This window comes from Oryza sativa, chromosome 10 (genome assembly GCF_034140825.1).
Source record: "Oryza sativa Japonica Group chromosome 10, ASM3414082v1".
In the NCBI taxonomy this organism is placed as follows: domain Eukaryota; kingdom Viridiplantae; phylum Streptophyta; class Magnoliopsida; order Poales; family Poaceae; genus Oryza; species Oryza sativa.
The window spans coordinates 2,150,388-2,169,737 of NC_089044.1; the positions used below are offsets into that span (position 1 = coordinate 2,150,388).

The 19,350-nt window shown below is 38.0% G+C and overlaps 3 protein-coding genes and 1 pseudogene across 3 annotated transcripts; all 4 read left to right on the forward strand.

Annotated features, from left to right (window-relative positions):
* Nucleotides 1–952: 952 nt before the first annotated feature.
* Nucleotides 953–2,708, forward strand: LOC9267615 (disease resistance protein RGA2-like; annotated as a pseudogene).
* LOC4348051 (disease resistance protein RGA2) lies at nt 1,107–6,262 on the forward strand. The gene is made up of 2 exons (XM_015757266.3): nt 1,107–1,220; nt 4,509–6,262. The coding sequence occupies exon 2, from the start codon at nt 4,512–4,514 to the stop codon at nt 5,955–5,957; it is 1,446 nt and encodes a 481-aa protein (XP_015612752.1). The 5' UTR covers nt 1,107–1,220; nt 4,509–4,511; the 3' UTR covers nt 5,958–6,262.
* Nucleotides 6,263–8,799: 2,537 nt separating this feature from the next.
* On the forward strand, nt 8,800–10,251 carry LOC4348052 (disease resistance protein RGA2). The gene has a single exon (XM_015757265.2). It carries the CDS (start codon nt 8,800–8,802, stop codon nt 10,249–10,251), a length of 1,452 nt encoding a protein of 483 aa, XP_015612751.2.
* A 5,480-nt stretch (nt 10,252–15,731) lies between these two features.
* On the forward strand, nt 15,732–16,585 carry LOC112936662 (uncharacterized). The gene is made up of 2 exons (XM_026020887.1): nt 15,732–16,201; nt 16,285–16,585. Exons 1-2 carry the CDS (start codon nt 15,732–15,734, stop codon nt 16,583–16,585), a joined length of 771 nt encoding a protein of 256 aa, XP_025876672.1.
* Nucleotides 16,586–19,350: the final 2,765 nt, after the last annotated feature.

Sequence of the window (19,350 nt, forward strand, 5' to 3'; positions counted from 1 at the left end):
AGATAGTTCGCAGAGCCCATAATTCGCGGCACGTAAATTAAGTTTTATATCAGTCCATAAAAATTCCTTTTTCAACTATGTATGCAAGTATGCAACACCACTAAAAAAATTACCGAATAAGTATAAGAAAATAAGTATGTTCATCACAAGCAGGGCATGTTTATGCCCTTTGCAGCCTGGCATCCAGTAGCAGTTGTCATGCCTCTCTGTTAGGTTACCTTTGATGCTTTTAAAATGTTGCTGGCTTGACTTTAACATCACAAGTAGACAAGACAATAATTCTGACAGTCCTGACAAAGATCAAAACCAATTTTCCAAAAAAAAAATGCCAGCTACATTTGATCTCTTCTCTCTGCTTGGAGTATTTAGAAATGGAATTTGCCACACGAGCTGATTCATCTCCTTCCTCCTTAGCAAGTACCATAAAGCCATGAAATGTGTACACACACGCAATAGGATTCTAGTGATGCTAGAACAAAATTATATAGAAGTACTTTTGTTTTTGTTTCAGAATAATAGCATTAAGTTATTGTGAACAAAATTAAGTAACATATGTAAATTTTGCATTGAATAATATGCAAGTTGTATGCTAAAATATGTTATAATTTTGTTTACTTTATGATAACTTTGAGTCATATCATTTTGGTAAGTCCTAACTGAAGCTCTAGCTTTCAAAAAACAAGTGCATGTTCTAGTTAACTTCTTTGGTCAGAGTTCAAATGGTCGTACAACTAGCTTAGTCCCACTTCAGGTGTCACATCATTTAAACGTGAGGGTGAGGATGCTTTTACAACAATGTGGAGAAGTGTGACTTCTCGTTTGATCTGTAATGACCGAAACCATTACTTCAAGTTAGAGAGAGAGACAGAGACAGAGACAGAGCAAGAACACCTCCAGTGCACAACCTTCAAGCTATCTACCTTCTCCCACAAACAAAGCATCATACCCTGAGATGGAGCTCATCGTATCATCTATCACAGGTGATCTCACCAGTCGATTAATCTCCTTTCTGATGAACAAGTTTTTAGATAATCTTTACTCCGGGGAAAAGGTAAAAAGGCTGGAGCAACTCCTTCAAAGAGTTCACATGGTTGTCGAGGAGGCAGATGGGCGATACATCACCAACCGTTGTATGCTCACACATCTGAAGACGATAGTCGCAGCGATGTACAGTGGCTACCATGTGCTGGATACCATCAAGTACATGAAGAACAACAAAGGTGCGAATGATCTGGTAAATAACTCATCTGCCTTGTCTTTTGCCACTCCTCTCAAACGATCTCGCACTACTACTATTTGTCCTGAAACAAAGAACAAATTCAGTATGGAGTTACAAGGCGCACTGAAAAATATAGAGACTGTAATTGGTGATATCAATGAGTTTGTCATCCTTCTGACCGGATGTGAGCGCATGTCCCATAGGCCCTATGATACCTATCTTTACATCGACAATTTCATGTTTGGTCGACATGTGGAAAAGCAACATCTAATTAACTTCTTGCTGGAGAACAACAATATTGGTCCTCCACCTGTACTACCAATTATCGGTGGTCGTGGAGTTGGGAAGAAAACACTTGTTACACATGTATGCAACGATGATAGGGTTCGATCTCATTTCTTTTTTATTTTCCATATCAATGGAGAGAACCTTGGGGAAATTACCGAAAATAAAAATATGTCAGAAAGGACATTGGTAATTGTTGAGTTTGTTTCAGATGTAGATGACAACGACTGGGGAACATTTCATTCATCTCTTATGAGCCTTAACAGAGGAAACAAAGTGATAATCTTGACTAGAATTAAGAAATTGGAGAGATTTGGAACTGTCAGGCCCATTACTCTTGACAGAATGGTGCATGAGGAGTACAGATACCTATTGAAGACGCTCACATTTGGAAGCGCAAACCCTATGGACTACCACAACTTATTCCAATAGTGGAAGAATTCGCAGTGCTATTAGGAGGCAGACTCATCCCAGCCAACATACTTGGATATGTATTGAGAAATAATTTGAATGTTCATTTCTGGCTTTCCAGATTGAAAGGGATCCGATTTGTAGTCAAGAAGAACTTGTCTATGTCCGGTAGCCATCCAAACGAACTTTTTGATCAAGGCCATCCAGCACATTTGACAGACTACATATTGTACCCTGCTAGCACCTCAACTGATTCTCCCAAGAACGATTTACCTAAGTTGACATTTGGGGACATGCTAGCAGGTCAAAATTTTCCACCAAAGGGTGATTTTAATCTAGTTTCATGGGAGTCAAGGATACCACCATACACTTCATTTGTTCACATGGCTCGCTTTTTTCCAAGTTTTGCTCAAGATCATCTGGAATCACCGTTGTCCGGGAGGAAGCATGCAAGGCCATTTTCTGTGTCTTATGATGAATAACTTTGAGAAAATTCCTTATGTATGATGGATTTTAGACTTCTTTTATTCAATCCCATCCATGCCCTTAGGCCACAAAAGTGGATCAAAACAACATCTCAGCCTCTCAGGCCATGTAGGAAAGAGAGAAAGAAAATCACTAGCATCACAAAAGCCTTTGGGGACGCAGATAGTTATCTCAACTTTAGGGTGCCATAATGAGATCTCAAAAGCCTTTGGTGTATATTCTAAAACATGTGTTATTATATGTATTGTTGTGTAATATGAACCCTTACATACTGATTATATAATCCTCCCCTGAGCAGTATTTAATTTGTTAAGTGCTTTAAGATAAATAATTATGAAGCTGAGATATTTTGCAGAGCCAAAAAAATTGACAGCTCATATATAATACTAGAAAAATATCCGTGCTTTGCAATGGGTAAAAACGTTTTTGGATTGCTATACATTATACTTCTTCCTTGGTTTTATACCGAAAGTCTATATATCCCTTTCTTTTCAGTCCCTGTTCAGACCGCTACCTCCCTCTGTCAGAACCTTTACCGCGTGCGAAAAAAAAGCGTCTTAAAAAAAGCGGATTAAAAAAACCAGAAAAAAAAGGGAGCAAAAAAGAAAAAGAAGAAAAAAGGGCGTAAAAAGAACAAAACGGATAAAAAAGTATACCCACCGGAAAAACCAGCGAACAAAAAACGGATGAAAAAAAAAGAAAAGAAAACGGCGACCAAAAAAGGAAAAACAGCAAAAAAAAACAAAAAAAGAAAACGGACGAAAAAAAAGTACCCAGAAGCTTTACTAATTTTTTTATTAGGTATAGATATAGATTTTATATGACCATAACTCCATTTACGATTATTTTCAACTGTGACAAAAAAAATAGAAATAAATATTGGGCTCTGCACAAACAAACTTCTGGAAGAACTGCGCTCTTCCAAAATGTAGATTTTCTCATGGCTAATAATTCAAAGCAGTGTGAACGACAGATCGTCTACAGGCCAAACCATCCTTATTGCCTCCTTTGTCATCTCCATCCAGAGTCATCGTCACATCTCCTGTAAACTTGTCAATTTTTAAGACGTACTCCCTCCGTCCCAAAAAAAAAAAGGCAAACCGCGGGTTTGCGTGCCAACGTTTGACTGTCCGTCTTATATGAAATTTTTTTATAATTAGTATTTTCATTGTTATTAGATGATAAAACATGATGAATACTTTATGCGTGACTTATCTTTTTAATTTTTTTCATAATTTTTTCAAATAAGACGGACGGTCAAACATTAGACACGGAAACCAGAGTTTGTCTTTTTTTGGACGGAGGGAGTATGTAGCAAGTCTTCCAGAGCTTCTGAAGTTTCTTGACTTAGGCTGTGTTCGGATTCCAGTGATGGGAACTAATCCCTCCCGCACGGAAAACGGAGCGGTCCATTAGCGCGTGATTAATTAAGAATTAGCTATTTTTTTTTCAAAAATGGATTAATTTGATTTTTTAAAGCAACTTTCGTATAGAAACTTTTTGCAAAAAACGCATCGTTTAGTAGTTTGAAAAGCGTGCACGTGGAAAACGAGGGAGAAGTGTTGGGAACACGGTGATGCAAACACAGCCTTAGTCACCTGTTTAGACCGGCCTCTAAGGGCACTTTGGGCTTGTTTGGGGGATTTTTAAATTCTGAGAAACAGTTGTTTGGTAGCTAGTTTCTAAGAATCTGAAAATCTCTGAAACCCAACTTCTCTAGCTTCTGGCTTCTTAGTTCATTTTTCAGAATCTGTAACTACAGATTCTCAGAAGCTATGGATTATTTAGGGCAGCTTCTAGCAGAAGCAGCTTTTCGCAGCTTTTAGGAAAAGCTGCAGCTGGGAGAAGCTCCTCCAAACAGGCCCTTTGCCCACCTGCACATATCAGCCAGACGTAGTAGTTGCCCTGTCCTTCTCGCAACTCAACGCATAAATGCTTTTCAAAGTCGCCTGCTTGACCTGAAACAACACAAAGAGTTGAAGCCAACAATTCTGACAAACCTAACAAAGATCAAAAAAACCAATTTGAGAAAGCCATCCCCTATGAATTTCCACAAAACATATATACCACCCACATTTGATCTTCTTTTTTCCGCTTGAACAATCAGGACATGGAGCTTGCGGTATCAGCAGTAACCGGTGAAATCGTCAGCCGGTTCATCTCCTTCCTCCTGAGCAAGTACTCGAGCCATGAAATTTCAGAGGAGAAGCAGCTGGAAAGACTGCAGCAGCTGCTCCTACGAGTATCCACGGTCGTCGAGGAGGCGGATGGGCGATACATCACCAACTCCGGGATGCTGATGCAGCTGAAGGGGCTTGCAGATGCCATGTACCGAGGCCACCATGTCCTGGACATGTTCAGGTGCAGGAACAAAATTCAGGAGAATTCCATCAAGGAGGTTAGTAGCCCATTTCCTCCTCTCAAACGTTTTCGCGCAATTGTTGATGCTGCTGGGAACAACAAGGCCAGGTACCTTGAGCTGCATAAAACTTTGAGAATTTTAGAAGCAGCTGTTGATCACATGGCAGAATTTGTGGTGATTTTGGGTGGATGCGATCGCATGTCGCGGAGGCCATATGATGCATACCTGTACACAGATAACTTCATGTTTGGCCGTCATACTGAAAAGCAGAGGCTCCTGAATTTCCTGTTGGAATACAACTCACAAGGTCTGCCTCCTGTTCTTCCAATCATTGGTAGCCTTGCAGTAGGGAAGAAAACTCTGGTTGCACATGTCTGCGCCGATGAGAGGGTTCAATCTCAGTTCTCTTCAATTTTGCATTTGAATGAAGATGATCTTTTGAGATTAGCACACAGTGATACTCTCTTATCAGGGAAGATGTTGGTAGTTGTTGAATTTGTTTCAGATTTGAATGAGAAGAATTGGGAGGAATTCTATACATCTCTGACACAAATGAATCAAGGAAGCAAGGTGATCACCATAAGCAGGTTTAGAAAATCAGAGAAACTTGGTACTGTGAAGCCAATTGCACTTGACATCCATTCATACGAAGAATTGAGCTACCTCTTCAAGACGCTCGCATTTGGGAGTGTGAACCCTAAGGACCATCCACGATTACTGCAAATAGCCGAAGAATTTGCCATGCAATTGCAGTTGAAAAGTTCACTTGTCGCAGCGAATTTTCTTGCAGATGTATTGAGAAGGAATTTGGATGTCAACTTCTGGCTTTGCATGCTGAACAGGTGCATAACAGTGGCTGAAAAGAACTTCTCCTTGTACGGTGAGCATACAAGGTTACTTCTTGAACAAGGTCATCGTGTAGACATCACCAACTTTGATTCATCTCCAGCTGCTCCATTGCACATCGTACCAGGTGTTGGTGCCAATAGTACAGGGAAGGACTTGCCAAGGGTTAAATTTACAGAACTATTACTAGATCCTAGTGTTAGACCAAAAGGTGAGTTTAATCTAGTGTCATGGGAATCAAGGCTACCTCCTTATACATCATTCGTTCACTTTGTTCCAAATTATTCTCAAGATTTTTCTAAAGATACACCCTTGTCAGGAAGGAAGCGTCGTGGAGTTCCTTCCTAATCTTACAAACATTATTTTATTTAATTTGTAGATATGATATTTGTCAAGGATATATGTCTCTTTGTATATGTGTAGTAGACAAGGGTTAGGGTAGCATGGCCTTCTCCCATGTTAAGATTGCCTCTTGTACATCGCAAAAAAAAAAAGATTGCCTCTTGTAGTCAACATATGCCCTTTGGACCTAACTCAATACATCAAGTCTATTCCTCATTTTTCTCTCTTCTCCTAATTGACAATATTGTAATTCGGATATTGGATACTAAAAGGATATAGTGACATAACCATGACATTTTGATTTCTGAGCAGCTGGTATCTGTGTGTTTTTCCATTGCTGAAAAACAAATCTTCTGTATTGCCACCATCTTAGATATCTTACGTTCAGAAGCTCATCATTTAGAGCTTCCTACAATTGAACAAAGAGAGGGAACTCAAAACTGAACTTGTGATTGTTAAGGAATACATGAACCAACCAAGCTCTACTAATGTTGCTATTTTTCCTCCAATGAAAGATTCTGTTGAATAACATCAACACCAGGCCTCGACGCAAAACCGTGCACACCGCCCTGACCTACAAGCTTCATGTACCCCCAGCGACATCCTCGCTCTAGAGCAAGCACACATAGCACGACCAACAACATCGTCAACGACTTCTGCCACCAATCTGTGTTGACCATATGATGACTCATCTCTGTTCTGCAATCCATCGCATGTACGCCGCTAAGTAGCACTCCTCCATGCAGTACCTTGTCATCAACACCTCCAAATCGGCCTCTAGGAACCACCCGCTCTGACTTCCGATTGAATGCCATCAATCTAGTTAAGAGCCAAAGCCGACAAGTCGCATGTCGTCTTCCTAGCCGCCAAACGACCCATGTGCTATGTCCACTTGTCTCCCTGTCAAACGCAGCTCACCGAAAGGCCTAGGTCGGCCCACCCCAAGTGTTCGATCCACCGATCAAGAACGCCAATTGCCTCCAGCTTCAATCAACCCGAGCACGGGGCTCCACATCTCCCTGTTGACAATAGCTCACCGGAAAGTCTGGGCCACCCGTCCAAAGTGTCTGACCCACCGATTGGATCGCCAATCGCTTCCATCACCATCAGCCCGAGCATCATGACTGGTCATCTCCCTGTTGAATGCAGCCATCAAATAGTTCAAGCCGCTGCCTGAAGTGTTCGATTCCACCAATCAAATTCCATTTATCACAACCGTGCTCCACATCTTCCTGTTGACAACAGCTCACCGGAAAGTCTTGGCCACCCACCCAAAGTGTCTGACCCACCGATTGGACCACCAATCGCTTCCACCACCATCAACCTGAGCACCATGACTGGTCATCTCCTTGTTGAATGTAGCCATCAAACAGTTCATGCCGCTGCCTGAAGTGTTTGATTCCACCAATCAAATTCCGTTGATCACAACCGTGCTCCACATCTCCCTGTTGACAATAGCTCACCGGAAAGTCTGGGCCACCCGCCCAAAGTGTCTGGCCCACCGATTGGATCGCCAATCGCTTCCACCACCATCAACCCGAGCACCATGACTGGTCATCTCCTTGTTGAATGCAGTAATCAAACAGTTTATGCCGCTGCCTGAAGTGTTCGATTTCACCAATCAAATTTTTCATTGATCACAACCGTGCTCCACTATAATCGACTTTGTACACATACTCGACACCAACTCTAACATAACCAACTCTAACATATTCATAGAAAAAAAAGATGCCAATCATGCACATATCCTATGGAGTAAATTCCTTGTGTACTCCTGAAAACTCACTCAATCCCTTTCGTACCCTTGAAATTTACTCGATCCTTTCTATACCCCTGAAATTTCAACTTGATCCCTTCCATGCCCCTACAGTTACATTTTCCATCATTTCACTATTACGTTTGATTGCAAATGTCTTTTTTGCCCTTGATGCTTTAGCTTTGAATATAAGCTTAAAAAACGATTGAAAATTTTGTTTGAGTTCACAATATGTGCATTTTATGAAACTAATGAGAGTAAATAATTAGTGCATAAAATTTTGACATAAATTTTGGAAATAAAACTAATGTAATATATTAAAATTTTTATTTGAAATTTTAATAGAACAGTGGATTTTTTTATTGGGAGCATTCATAAAAAAATGTTGTGATCTTTGTATGAATGCTCCTCATTTTTTATGACTTTTTTTTAAATAAATACATAATTTTTATTTCATTATATAATTTTTTTTGGGGATAAATAATGCATCGCACAACAAACTTATAATATAATAGTCTCATGCGAGAAGCTTTTACATTTTTAATAATGTAATTCATAAATTTCTATGTTCATCCAAAGGGTAAAAATTAGACGGTCAACTAACAGTCAACTGACGGAAGGGGTATGGAAGAGATCAAAATCAAATTTTGGGAGCATGCAAGGAAGTAAGCAAAATTCAGGGGTATAGAAGGGATTAGCTAAAATTTCAGAGATATACAAGGGATTTTCTCTAGAAAAAAAAATCCTATATGTTGCATTGGTTGCTGCTCTGTCAAGTACAGACATACATCCTGCATCCAGTAGTAGTTGCCCTGTCCTTATCACAACTCACAACGTGTAAATGCTTTTAAAAGTTGTCTGCTTGAGCTGAACATCACAAAGAGTTGAACCCAACAATTCTGACAGGCCTAACAACGATCAAAAAAACCAATTTGAGAAATCAATCCCCTATGAAATTCCACAAATCATTTTTTTAGATAATGGATTAACAAACCCGGCCTCTACATCCATGAGAGGATGGACACAGCCAACTACACAAATCATATATACCAGCCACATTTTATCTCCTTTTTCTGCTTGAACAATCAGGACATGGAGATTGCAGTATCAGCAGTAACCGGTGAACTCTTCAGCCGGTTCATCTCCTTCCTCCTGAGCAAGTACTCGAGCCATGAAATTTCAGAGGATAAGCAGCTGGAAAGACTGCAGCAGCTGCTCCTACGAATATGCGCGGTCGTCGAGGAGGCGGACGGGCGATACATCACCAACTCTGGGATGCTGATGCAGCTGAAGGGGCTTGCAGATGCCATGTACCGAGGGCACCATGTCCTGGACATGCTCAGGTGCAGGACCTTAACTCAGGAGAATTCCATCAAGGAGGTTCAGGTTGGCAGCCCATTTCCCCCTCTCAAACGTTTTCGCGCAATTGTTGATGCTGCTGGGAAGGACAAGGCCAGGTACTTTGAGATTCATAGAACTTTGGAGATATTAGAAACAGCTGTTGATCACATGCCAGAATTTGTTGTGCTTTTGGGTGGATGCGAGCGAATGTCGCGGAGGCCATATGATGCATATCTTTACATAGACAACTTCATGTTTGGCCGTCATACTGAAAAGCAGAGGCTTCTGAATTTCCTGTTGGAATACAACCCTCCAAGTCTTCCTGCTGTTCTTCCAATCGTGGGAGGTCATGCAGTTGGGAAAAAAACTCTGATTGCACATGTATGCGCTGATGAGCGGGTTCAATCTCAGTTCTCTTCAATTTTGCATTTGAATGAAGATGATCTTTTGAGAATAGCACACAGTGATACTCTCTTGTCAGGGAAGATGTTGGTAGTTGTTGAGTTTGTTTCAGATTTGAATGAGAAAAATTGGGAGGAATTCTATACAAGTCTAGCACAAATGAATGAAGGAAGCAAGGTGATAACCATAAGCAGGTTTAGAAAATCAGAGAAACTTGGAACTGTGAAGCCAATTTTACTTGACATCCATTCACATGAAGAATTGACCTACCTTTTCAAGACACTCGCATTTGGAAGTGCAAACCCTATGGACCATCCACGATTACTGCAAGTAGCCGAAGAATTTGCCATGCAATTGCAGTTGAGAGGGTCACTTATCTCAGTGAATATTTGTGCAGATGTATTAAGATGGAATTTGGATGTCAATTTCTGGATTAGTATACTGAACAGGTGCATAACAGTGGCTGAAAAGAACTTCTCCTTGTACGGTAAGCATGTTAGGTCACTTTTTGAACAAGGTCATCGTCTAGATATCACCAACTTTGCTTCATCTTCAGCTGCTCCATTGCACATCATACCATTTGCTGGTCACAGTAGTGCACTGAAGGACTTACAAAGGGTTACATTAAGAGAACTATTACTAGATCCTAGTGTTAGACCAAAAGGTGACTTCAATCTAGTTTCATGGGAATCAAGGCTACCTCCTTATACTTCATTTATTCACTTTGTTCCAAATTATTCTCAAGATTTTCCTAAAGATAAACCCTTGTCAGGAAGGAAGCGTCGAGGAGATCCTTCCTAATCTTACAGACATTATTTTCATTAATTTGTAGGTATGATATTTGTCAATGATATATGTGTCATTGTATATATGTACAAGTAGACAAGGGTTAGGATAGTATAGTCTTCTCCCATGTCAGGAATGCCTCTTGTACTCAACATATGCCCTTTGGGCCTAACTCAATACATCAAGTCTATTCCTCATTTTTCTCTCTTCTCATAAATTGACAATATTGTAATTCGGATATTGGACACTAAAAGGAGTGACATAACCATGACATTTTGAATTCTGAGCAGCTGGTAGCTGTTTGTTTTCCCCTTGCTGAAAATAGATCTTATGTATTGCCACCATCTTATATATCTTACCTTCAGAAGCTCATCATTCAGAACTTCTTACATTTGGAAAAACAGAAGGAACTCAGAACTGAATTAGTGATTGTTTTTAAGGAATACATGAATTTCCATCATATTCAGGCAATGAACAAAACCGAGCTGTACTAGTTTTTTCTATTTTTCCTCAAATGAAAGATCCTGTTGAATAACATCAACACTAAGATGTGAGCAATGAGGTGTGAAAACCAAAACAGGACAGATCATAAAATTCAATTCAGTTAAAAATCAAACCACCTCTTAAATTCAAAAGCCATGTCAGTATGAGTAACTGAGCTGCAGTTATTGTGTACCTGCGGTAAATATAATTTTTGAAATTTAACAGCGACGTGGTCTCAAAAAGATAAACCAATACAAACTTTATTTTTAAGAAAATGAAATATCTAATAAAATCATAATAATATTTTAAACAAACCTACTCATTGTATATCTTTCTTTGACCTGCTACAATATTATTGGTCAAAATTATAGTTTGACTACATGTATTACGGGTGTCACCTTATTGATGGCCCGCCGGCCTGGATACATTATAGAGCAAATGTAATCATACTTAAGATTAATCATGAAGTTAACAAACATATCTGGCTATCTGCCACCCACTGGTTCAGAGATGGACAAAAAGGAGCTTTAAATATTTAGTCAACGTGTCCTTGTCAAACAAAAAAGAGGAAATTCTACTAACAATAAACAGAATGAATGGAAGTATAGCATCCAGGTACAAGATAGAGTCATTTTTGTCACAGAGAAAAATGCAACTACTACAAACACGGCAGATTGGCAGGAACCAATTTTACGAGATTAAAGATGGAGCTCTCCATACCTGCAGTTGCAAGTGATAAATAGATGGCATAATTAAGCTGATTCATCTCCTTCCACATAAACTGCTCACAGTTAAGCAAGTCATCTTATTGAGGAGGTGGACACATGAGGCAGGCATGACCATCTCAATTATTAGTACATTTGTTGGGAATCTAGTGATAAAAGTAACAATTCTCTAAGACGTTAGGTGATTTGGTCCCCACTCCCCAAAGATTGAAGTAGCAAAGTAGTCCTCCAAAACGTTTCCAAGAAGGCATGAAAAGTGTTAGATATACGGTATTGCTATATCTGTGGCGCATGATTTTTTAAGGAAAAAACAGTCGTTTTTCTGGCGGTAGGATCTCCCTTGATGTTCGTGCTTGGCTTCCCACGCTGATTGCCGATTTTGTCGAGGTGTATATCAAGGATGACTTGATCACTTGATTACTTTGTTATTATTAATACTCAAAGGGATGTGTGATTTTGTGAGTAATTATTTTCTACTTTGCTAGCTTCTTTCTTTTCTCCAAACGGACCTGTGATTTGTGAGCTTCCCTCTTCTTTCTGTTGTGATTACATTGTAAATACATTAAAATTACATATGTAATTTAGACACTTACATATGTGATTTTGGGACTTACATCCTAAATACACTAAAATTACATATGTAATTTAGACACTTACAATGTAAATAAATGCCGACTATTTTTTGGTGAAAAATATGGCACCATAAATATAGCTACTACCTAGATATATAAGGTAGTCTATATCTGTTATAACAACTTGTGATGGAATCTGGCTGGATAGATCCTAGGAGTCCAGATATGTAATAGTATTTGTAGTCTTGAGGTTAGTTAGAGATATGTACAAGCTGGGGTCCTACACCCGCATTGTACATGCCATGATGCCGGCTATTGGCATCTATATCAATTAGTGCGCGTCATCAGACGCGTCATCAGACAGAACTGACCACTTCGGCCCTCTGAACTTTTGACAATTGATACTATCCTTTGTAACTTTTCTAGAGAGGGATATATAACAGCTCATCTTTCTTATGCTAGAGAAATCGCAGATGAACTTTTGTGTCAATTAGCATACTAACAGAAAAAGTGTGCAATCATTTTTTATAAAATTAGCTGTGGTCAATCTCCGCAGATTGACTTGGGGTGCTCCTCACCGATTCTCGAGGTCCTGGATCAGCTTATTACTCAGCTCCTCCAACTCATTGGTTCTTCTTTCCCTCTCTAGCTTGGTGTTGATTTTCTCTAAGTAACTTATATTTCCTGATCTTTGTAAGCTAAAGGAGCTACAGTTATTGGATGGAATGGTTGGAAGGGTTCCTAGTTCTACTCATGTTGGTTTCTTGATTTTATCTAAGAAACATATGTTGGAAGTGTATGACAAGGTCAAGAAAATTTTGATGACAAATTACCATATAGAAGACTGCAAACAGAGTAAATCTACTTGATCAATATATGCAGTATTTATCAACTCAGAAGATTCTACTGATCATGAACCAATAGTCTGCCATCTCCTGCAAATCATCAAAAATAGAAGGTTAGCAGATGGAATTACTTGTCGTCTAACTTGTCATGAGCTTCAAAGCATATTTCAGTCCATCTGAAATCATGAGTTTTATACCTCTATTTTACTTCTGTCAGATACAGGGAATAGATTCTTTTGAATTCAAAATCATTGGAAGATATCAAGACAAATTTGCTTGTACTTTGTAGAATTTGCACTTGAAAAACCTTCACCAGAAAGCAAAATGGCCAAAAATATATACATTGCCGTTCTCACTATTCGAACAGGCGACGTGAAAAAAACAAAGCCTACAGTCTTCCCACCAAAGCAGACTAGGCTTTATGAGATGGTTGTGTCCACTAATCTATATGACATCATAGTTTTATATTCATACCTGCATATCTTAATCCACACTTGGTCTTAGCTTTACACATTATGAATCAATAGCAGATCTCAAGGCAGTGCTGCACTTGGGAAGGTCACTTTTCACAGAATATGTCTGTATGTGGATGTCTACTGAAACAACAAAAACAATCAGTTCTAGACTAGCTGAGAAGTACATGAATTAACTAAACATGGAAAAACTGAAGGCTGTCTAGTAGATTTAGCAATGCAGCAAAGGCTGTCTATAGTAGCTCACCAAAAGCCTCCTCACCAAGTGAATTTCCCAAGAGTGCCATTGACAGTTCTAAATTTTGAAACAAACTATATTTCTAATATGAAAATTAGGTGCATCATTAGATTCATTCTGAAAAATGCTTTCATACTATAACTCCTCAGTATAAGAAATATAATGGTCAAACCTGCGTTGACAAGAACCAAGAAACTAAAAATTATTTAGTGGAAAAGAATGGATGTTAGTAAATTGGTTTTCCCTTGCAGCTAGCAAATTATTACGTGTAGATGAATTATAACAGCATTCACATTCTCCTTGAAAGAAACTCCAAAGAATACATAATTAGCTGTTTAACACAGTTGCCAAATCTAATATTACTTTAAGAATTTCATCAATCCACTAAAAAGAGTTGTACAGTTAAAGAAAACTAAATAGTTTTGCATCCACTAAAAAATATCTACGGTTCTGCTTCTTTCAGCTAGCTAGCCTGGGACAAATGAGCACTCCAAGTAGATGGTTAAAGGTTTCAGAAGATGAATTGGCTGAGTGACGTAGTTTTTTTTTTGCCCATTTATCATGATTGTCATCCAATATCCCAGTTCTTCTAGGACGCGTCTTCTAAAAAAACATTTTATGTGTCATATGATGATTTGTATTGGAAGCAATTTTTCACCCTACCAAATTTTGACAACTTCAATGGTACCACATGGATGTTTTATTTGATGCCAACTTTTACCACACTGGGACTAACTCTGCCTACCAATTTGGTAGTGCCAAAACTTTTCAAGATTCTCACACTACCAAAATATTGGTAGCGCAATAATTGGCTTCAATCTAAAGCAGCCCATAATCTTTTCATATGTTTACCTTCATTATAGTTATTCCAACAGGGCTTTTTGATAGTTCTCCTAAAAAATGGTAAAAGTGAAAAAGTCACGTTAGGAAAATATATATATTATACCTTACTACATATATATGTATAATATTAAATCAATGCAAATTTATCTGGCTTACTAAAAGTACCAGCTTTCTTGTAAAATGTCAAAAGTGAGAGTTTTGTCCTTTCTAAAGATGCTCTTTCGACAAACAAATGTATGGTGGTTGTTTCTTTTTTTTTAAAAATGAAAAGTCTTATGGTGGACAGGTAATCATGTGTCTGCTTTCAATCCGTCTTCTTTGAAAAGGCTATCACAATAGAGAGAGAATTTCTCCTAAATTTCATGAAATAATCAAATGTCTCTTTCATTGTGCTGGCCATTTTGATTAAGTAGGCAGACTTTTTTTATGTCCATTTGACTGAAATAGCATACTGCATCCTATATCTTGTTCATATTAAGCGAACTAAATTGAGTATGAACTCTCTCTCTCTCTCTCTCTCTCTCTCTCTCTCTCTCTCTCTATATATATATATATATATATATATATATATATATATATATATATATATATATATATATATATATATATATATATATATATATATATATATATATATATATATATATATATATATATATATATATATATATAGGCAACATATCCTATGCACACAGGTCCTCACGTGCACACCAACTAAAAAATATCACCAAAAAATCTACAAAAAATCATACACATACTTTCAATTGTATTACACCTAGGGTTAAAATCTTAACGTCAAATTCATTATATTTTAGCCGTAACAAAAAAAACAAAAAATCTGACAGTTTTAATGTTGCAATTTTATCAGAATTTTATCTTTTTTGTTATTCTCTATGTAGAATGAATTTGAAGATGCGACTTTGCACGTAGATGTAATACTATTGAAAGTACATGTATGAATTTTCCTAGAATTTTTTGTGATAATTTTTAGTTGGTGTACACGGTGTGTACACGCGAGGGCCTGTGTGCATAGGATACGCTCCCATATATATATATATATATATATATATATATATATATATATATATATATATATATATATATATATATATATAGATATAGATATATATATATATATATCAACAAACAAAAGATAAACAAAAGGTGAAAAAAAGCATGCGGTGGAGCCAATTGTATCAGCGGTTGTAGGTGACTTTGTTCATCGATTCATATCCTTCTTGATCAAGAAGTGTGAGAGCCAAGAAAATCTTGAAACAAAGATGGAAAGGCTACATAATCTCTTGCTCAAAGCTCACATGATTGTCGAGGAGGCTGAGGGGCGATACATCACCAACTCCAAGATGCTACTTCAGTTCAAGAAGATTGTAGAGACCATGTACCAAGGCTACCATATCCTAGACATCATCAAGCATAGGACCCTTTGCAGCTCAAGACCCGAAGAGGAGGTTAGCAACTCCAATACTCTGTCAACCCGTACATGTTATGTTGATCCTTTTCATACTTCACAAAGCTATACCATTAGACATGATCAGCTGCAAAGCACATTGGACAGTTTAGAAACAATTGTTTCCAGTATGACAGAGTTTGTCATTCTTCTTGGTGGTTGCGAACGGATGTCTCCTAAGCCCTATGACACATATCTTTACTTTGATAACTTCATGTATGGCCGGCAAGTGGAGAAGCAGCAAGTCATCAGTATCTTACTGCAAGAAAATATTCCACATTTTGCTCCAACTGTTCTCCCCCGATCATTGGCCCTAGTAGAGTTGGTAAGAGAACTCTAGTTGCACACGTGTGCAACAATGAGATAGTCCGATCACACTTCTCGTCAATCTTGCATTTGAATAGTGAAAACAATAGGGAAATGGAGTGTGAAACTTTCACTGAAAGGAGGGATTTGTTTGTGATTGAGTTCACAGCAGATATAGATGATGAGAATTGGAAGAAGTTTTATGTGTCATGCACACATATGGGAAGAGGAAGCAAGATCATAATTATCAGTAGGACTGAGAGGATATCAAGGTTTGGAACAGTAAGGCCAATTCATCTTAACAGTTTGCCACTTGAGGAGTATAGCTACCTCTTCAAGGTTCTCGCATTCGGAAGCACTAACCCAAAGGAGCATCCGCAGTTGTTATCCAGCAAATGAGCTATCAGTGTTGCTTGGTGGCTCATTCGTCACAGCAAATGTGTGTGCAGATATATTCAGAAAGAATCAAAATGTTAACTTATGGCTCCGTGTCTTGGAAAAGTACAGGAATGTAGTGAAGAATAATTTCTCTATGTTCAGAGAACACCCCAAGCTTCTAATGCAGAAAGAACACTAGATAGATATAAGCAATTTGGTGTCATCATCCTCACCACTTCGCCTCATGCCTCCTCATTGTGAAGAAGATTAGTCAAAGAGGTGCTTAACCAAGGTGATGTTCAGTGACTTCATAGCTGACTCTGTTGTTATACCAAAGGAGAACTTTGAGTTAGTCACATGGGAATCACGGATACCCCCTTATAGAAGGTTTGTCAACATTGTTTCAAATTATGATAATGAGATGAATTTTCATCATACAGACTTACCTCACAAGAAGCGTAAAAAAATAGATAAATAACATGATAGCTAATGAAATCAAGCAATCTATAGCTTTCTAAAGGGAAGTCGAAAAAAAAATCTAAAAGTATAGTTGTATTTCTATTTGATAATTAACAAAAGTACCAGTTAGTGTATGCCATCGAAGTAATCATAGAGACTATTGTATCATATACAATGTGGATTTATGAATAAAGCGCTACCACACTTCCTCAGATTTATATATTGTTGACGATCATTTCTCATAGATTATGGTCCGGATAAACTATTCAATATTTTGAATGCATGTTGGAGTACTTTCTGTTGGATAGATCCATCCATAGATATTGAAATGATTGTAACGAGGCATCAGTTGGTCTCAAGTGGTAAGGTGCAGATGCTGAATCATTCAACTTGAGATCATTTTAGTTGTCAATATATGTAGTAACATACTTATGGATTGACAAATGCTACATAGCTATAAAAGGTATGATCAAACTTTGTAAAACTTGATTGCACAGATTCTAGCTAGCTGACAAATAAGAGAGAACCAACTTAGTATCAGTTGATAGTGTGGCCTACCATTCTTAATACCTTGGCCGATGCAATATTAAATTGGCATAAGGCATGTTTAATAATTGAGACAACATATGCTCTAAACATTAGTCCACTAAAATAATCATTTAATATCATTCTCTCAAAAAATAATATTCTATTACTCATCCCTTTCCACAACCACATGCATTAAATTTAATGCCACTGAGCCTCAATTTATATACCCTTCATGCCACTGCAGTCAGCCTGATATGAGATTGTTGTTAAGCCAAAAAAGATGGCATTACTGCCCTTCTGTCTTGCGTTTCCATTGTCTCCAACTTACCCTCCTGCTCATCTCTTTCTTCTTTTTAGCATCATCTTCCATGACCATGAGTTGATTCCTAGATTCGTGTGCATTTCCACACATCCTTGTGTAGACTATGGAAGATCAGAAGATATTGGCAGGGTCATCACCTCCCGCTAACACATTTGCTCACCAAGCAGCCATATTCTCTGATCTTCTTTCCCTCTCTAGCTTGGTGTTGATTTTCTCTAAGTAACATATTCTCTGATCTTTATAAGCTAAAGGAGCTAGAGTTATTGGATGGAATGCTAGGAAGGGTTCCTAGCTAGTTCTACTCTGCCATGTTGGCTTCTTTGGTGGTTGGCTATGATTTTGAATTGTGCTTGGCTTGTGTTGTTTAGCTCCGAACCAGCCACGGGATTTATGTTACCCCTGTTCTATTTCACTCACTCTCAGTATATGATATGGGTAAAATGTTGTTCTATTTTGCCTTACTTGTTGTAATTTCTTCCAATAGCTTATCTATTATATTTACTCAAAACACAAACAAGGAAAGATTAGGAATTTGAGATAGATGGAGTTGGCTCTTTTATCTGTAGTTGCAGCACACCTGGCTAATGACTTATCGGTTTTTCTCTATTTTTATCAACAAGTGTATGACAAAGTCAAGAAAATTATGATGACAAATTACCATAGAGAAGACTGCAAACAGAGTAAATCTACTGTGATCAATATATGCAGTATTTATCAACTCAGAGGATCCTACGGCTCATGAGCCAATAGGCTGCCATCTCCTGCAAATCATCAAAAATAGAAGGTTAGCAGATGGAATTACTTGTCTCCTAACTAGTCATGAGCTTCAAAGCATATTTCAGTCCATCTGAAATCATGGGGTTTATACCTCTATTTTACTTCTGTCAGATACAAGGAATAATTATTTGAATTCAAAATCATTGCAAGATAGCTACACAAATTTGCTTGCAGTTTGTAGAATTTGCACTTGAAAACCTTCACCAGAAAACAAAATGGCCCAAAATATATACATTGGCGTTCTCACTATTCGAACAGGCCACGTGAAAAAAACAAAGCCTACAGTCTTCCCACCAAAGCAGACTAGGCTTTGTTACATGGTTGTGCCCACTATATATGGCATCAGCGGCGGACCTACAGTGTTAGCATTGGTGTCAGGTGACACCAACGACTTTCGGCAAAATCTATGGTTAAACTACTTATCCATATATTATAACACTATAGTCTACTTATCCATAATTATAACACTATAGTCTAAGTATAGTTGGTATGCTATGACACCGATAGACACATTATGACACCAATGAATCATTTTTCTAGATCCGCCACTATATGGCATCATAGTTTTATATTCACAATTGCATATCTTAATCCACACACTTGGTCATATATAGTTTTGCATTGAAATTATAAAACTAGAGACAATCAGTTTTTTCCAGATTAATTCTGCTTGTCGATTCAGAACTACAGACAGCTACCT

What these genes read in the sequence shown, in the direction of transcription:
- LOC4348051 (XM_015757266.3), top strand. Translation starts at nt 4,512, where the DNA reads ATGGAGCTTGCGGTATCAGCAGTAACCGGTGAAATCGTCAGCCGGTTC.
- LOC4348052 (XM_015757265.2), top strand. Translation starts at nt 8,800, where the DNA reads ATGGAGATTGCAGTATCAGCAGTAACCGGTGAACTCTTCAGCCGGTTC.
- LOC112936662 (XM_026020887.1), top strand. Translation starts at nt 15,732, where the DNA reads ATGATTGTCGAGGAGGCTGAGGGGCGATACATCACCAACTCCAAGATG. An exon ending in CGATCATTGGCCCTAGTAGA is followed by an intron (nt 16,202 to 16,284) that starts GTTGGTAAGAGA and finishes GCATTTGAATAG; the next exon opens with TGAAAACAATAGGGAAATGG.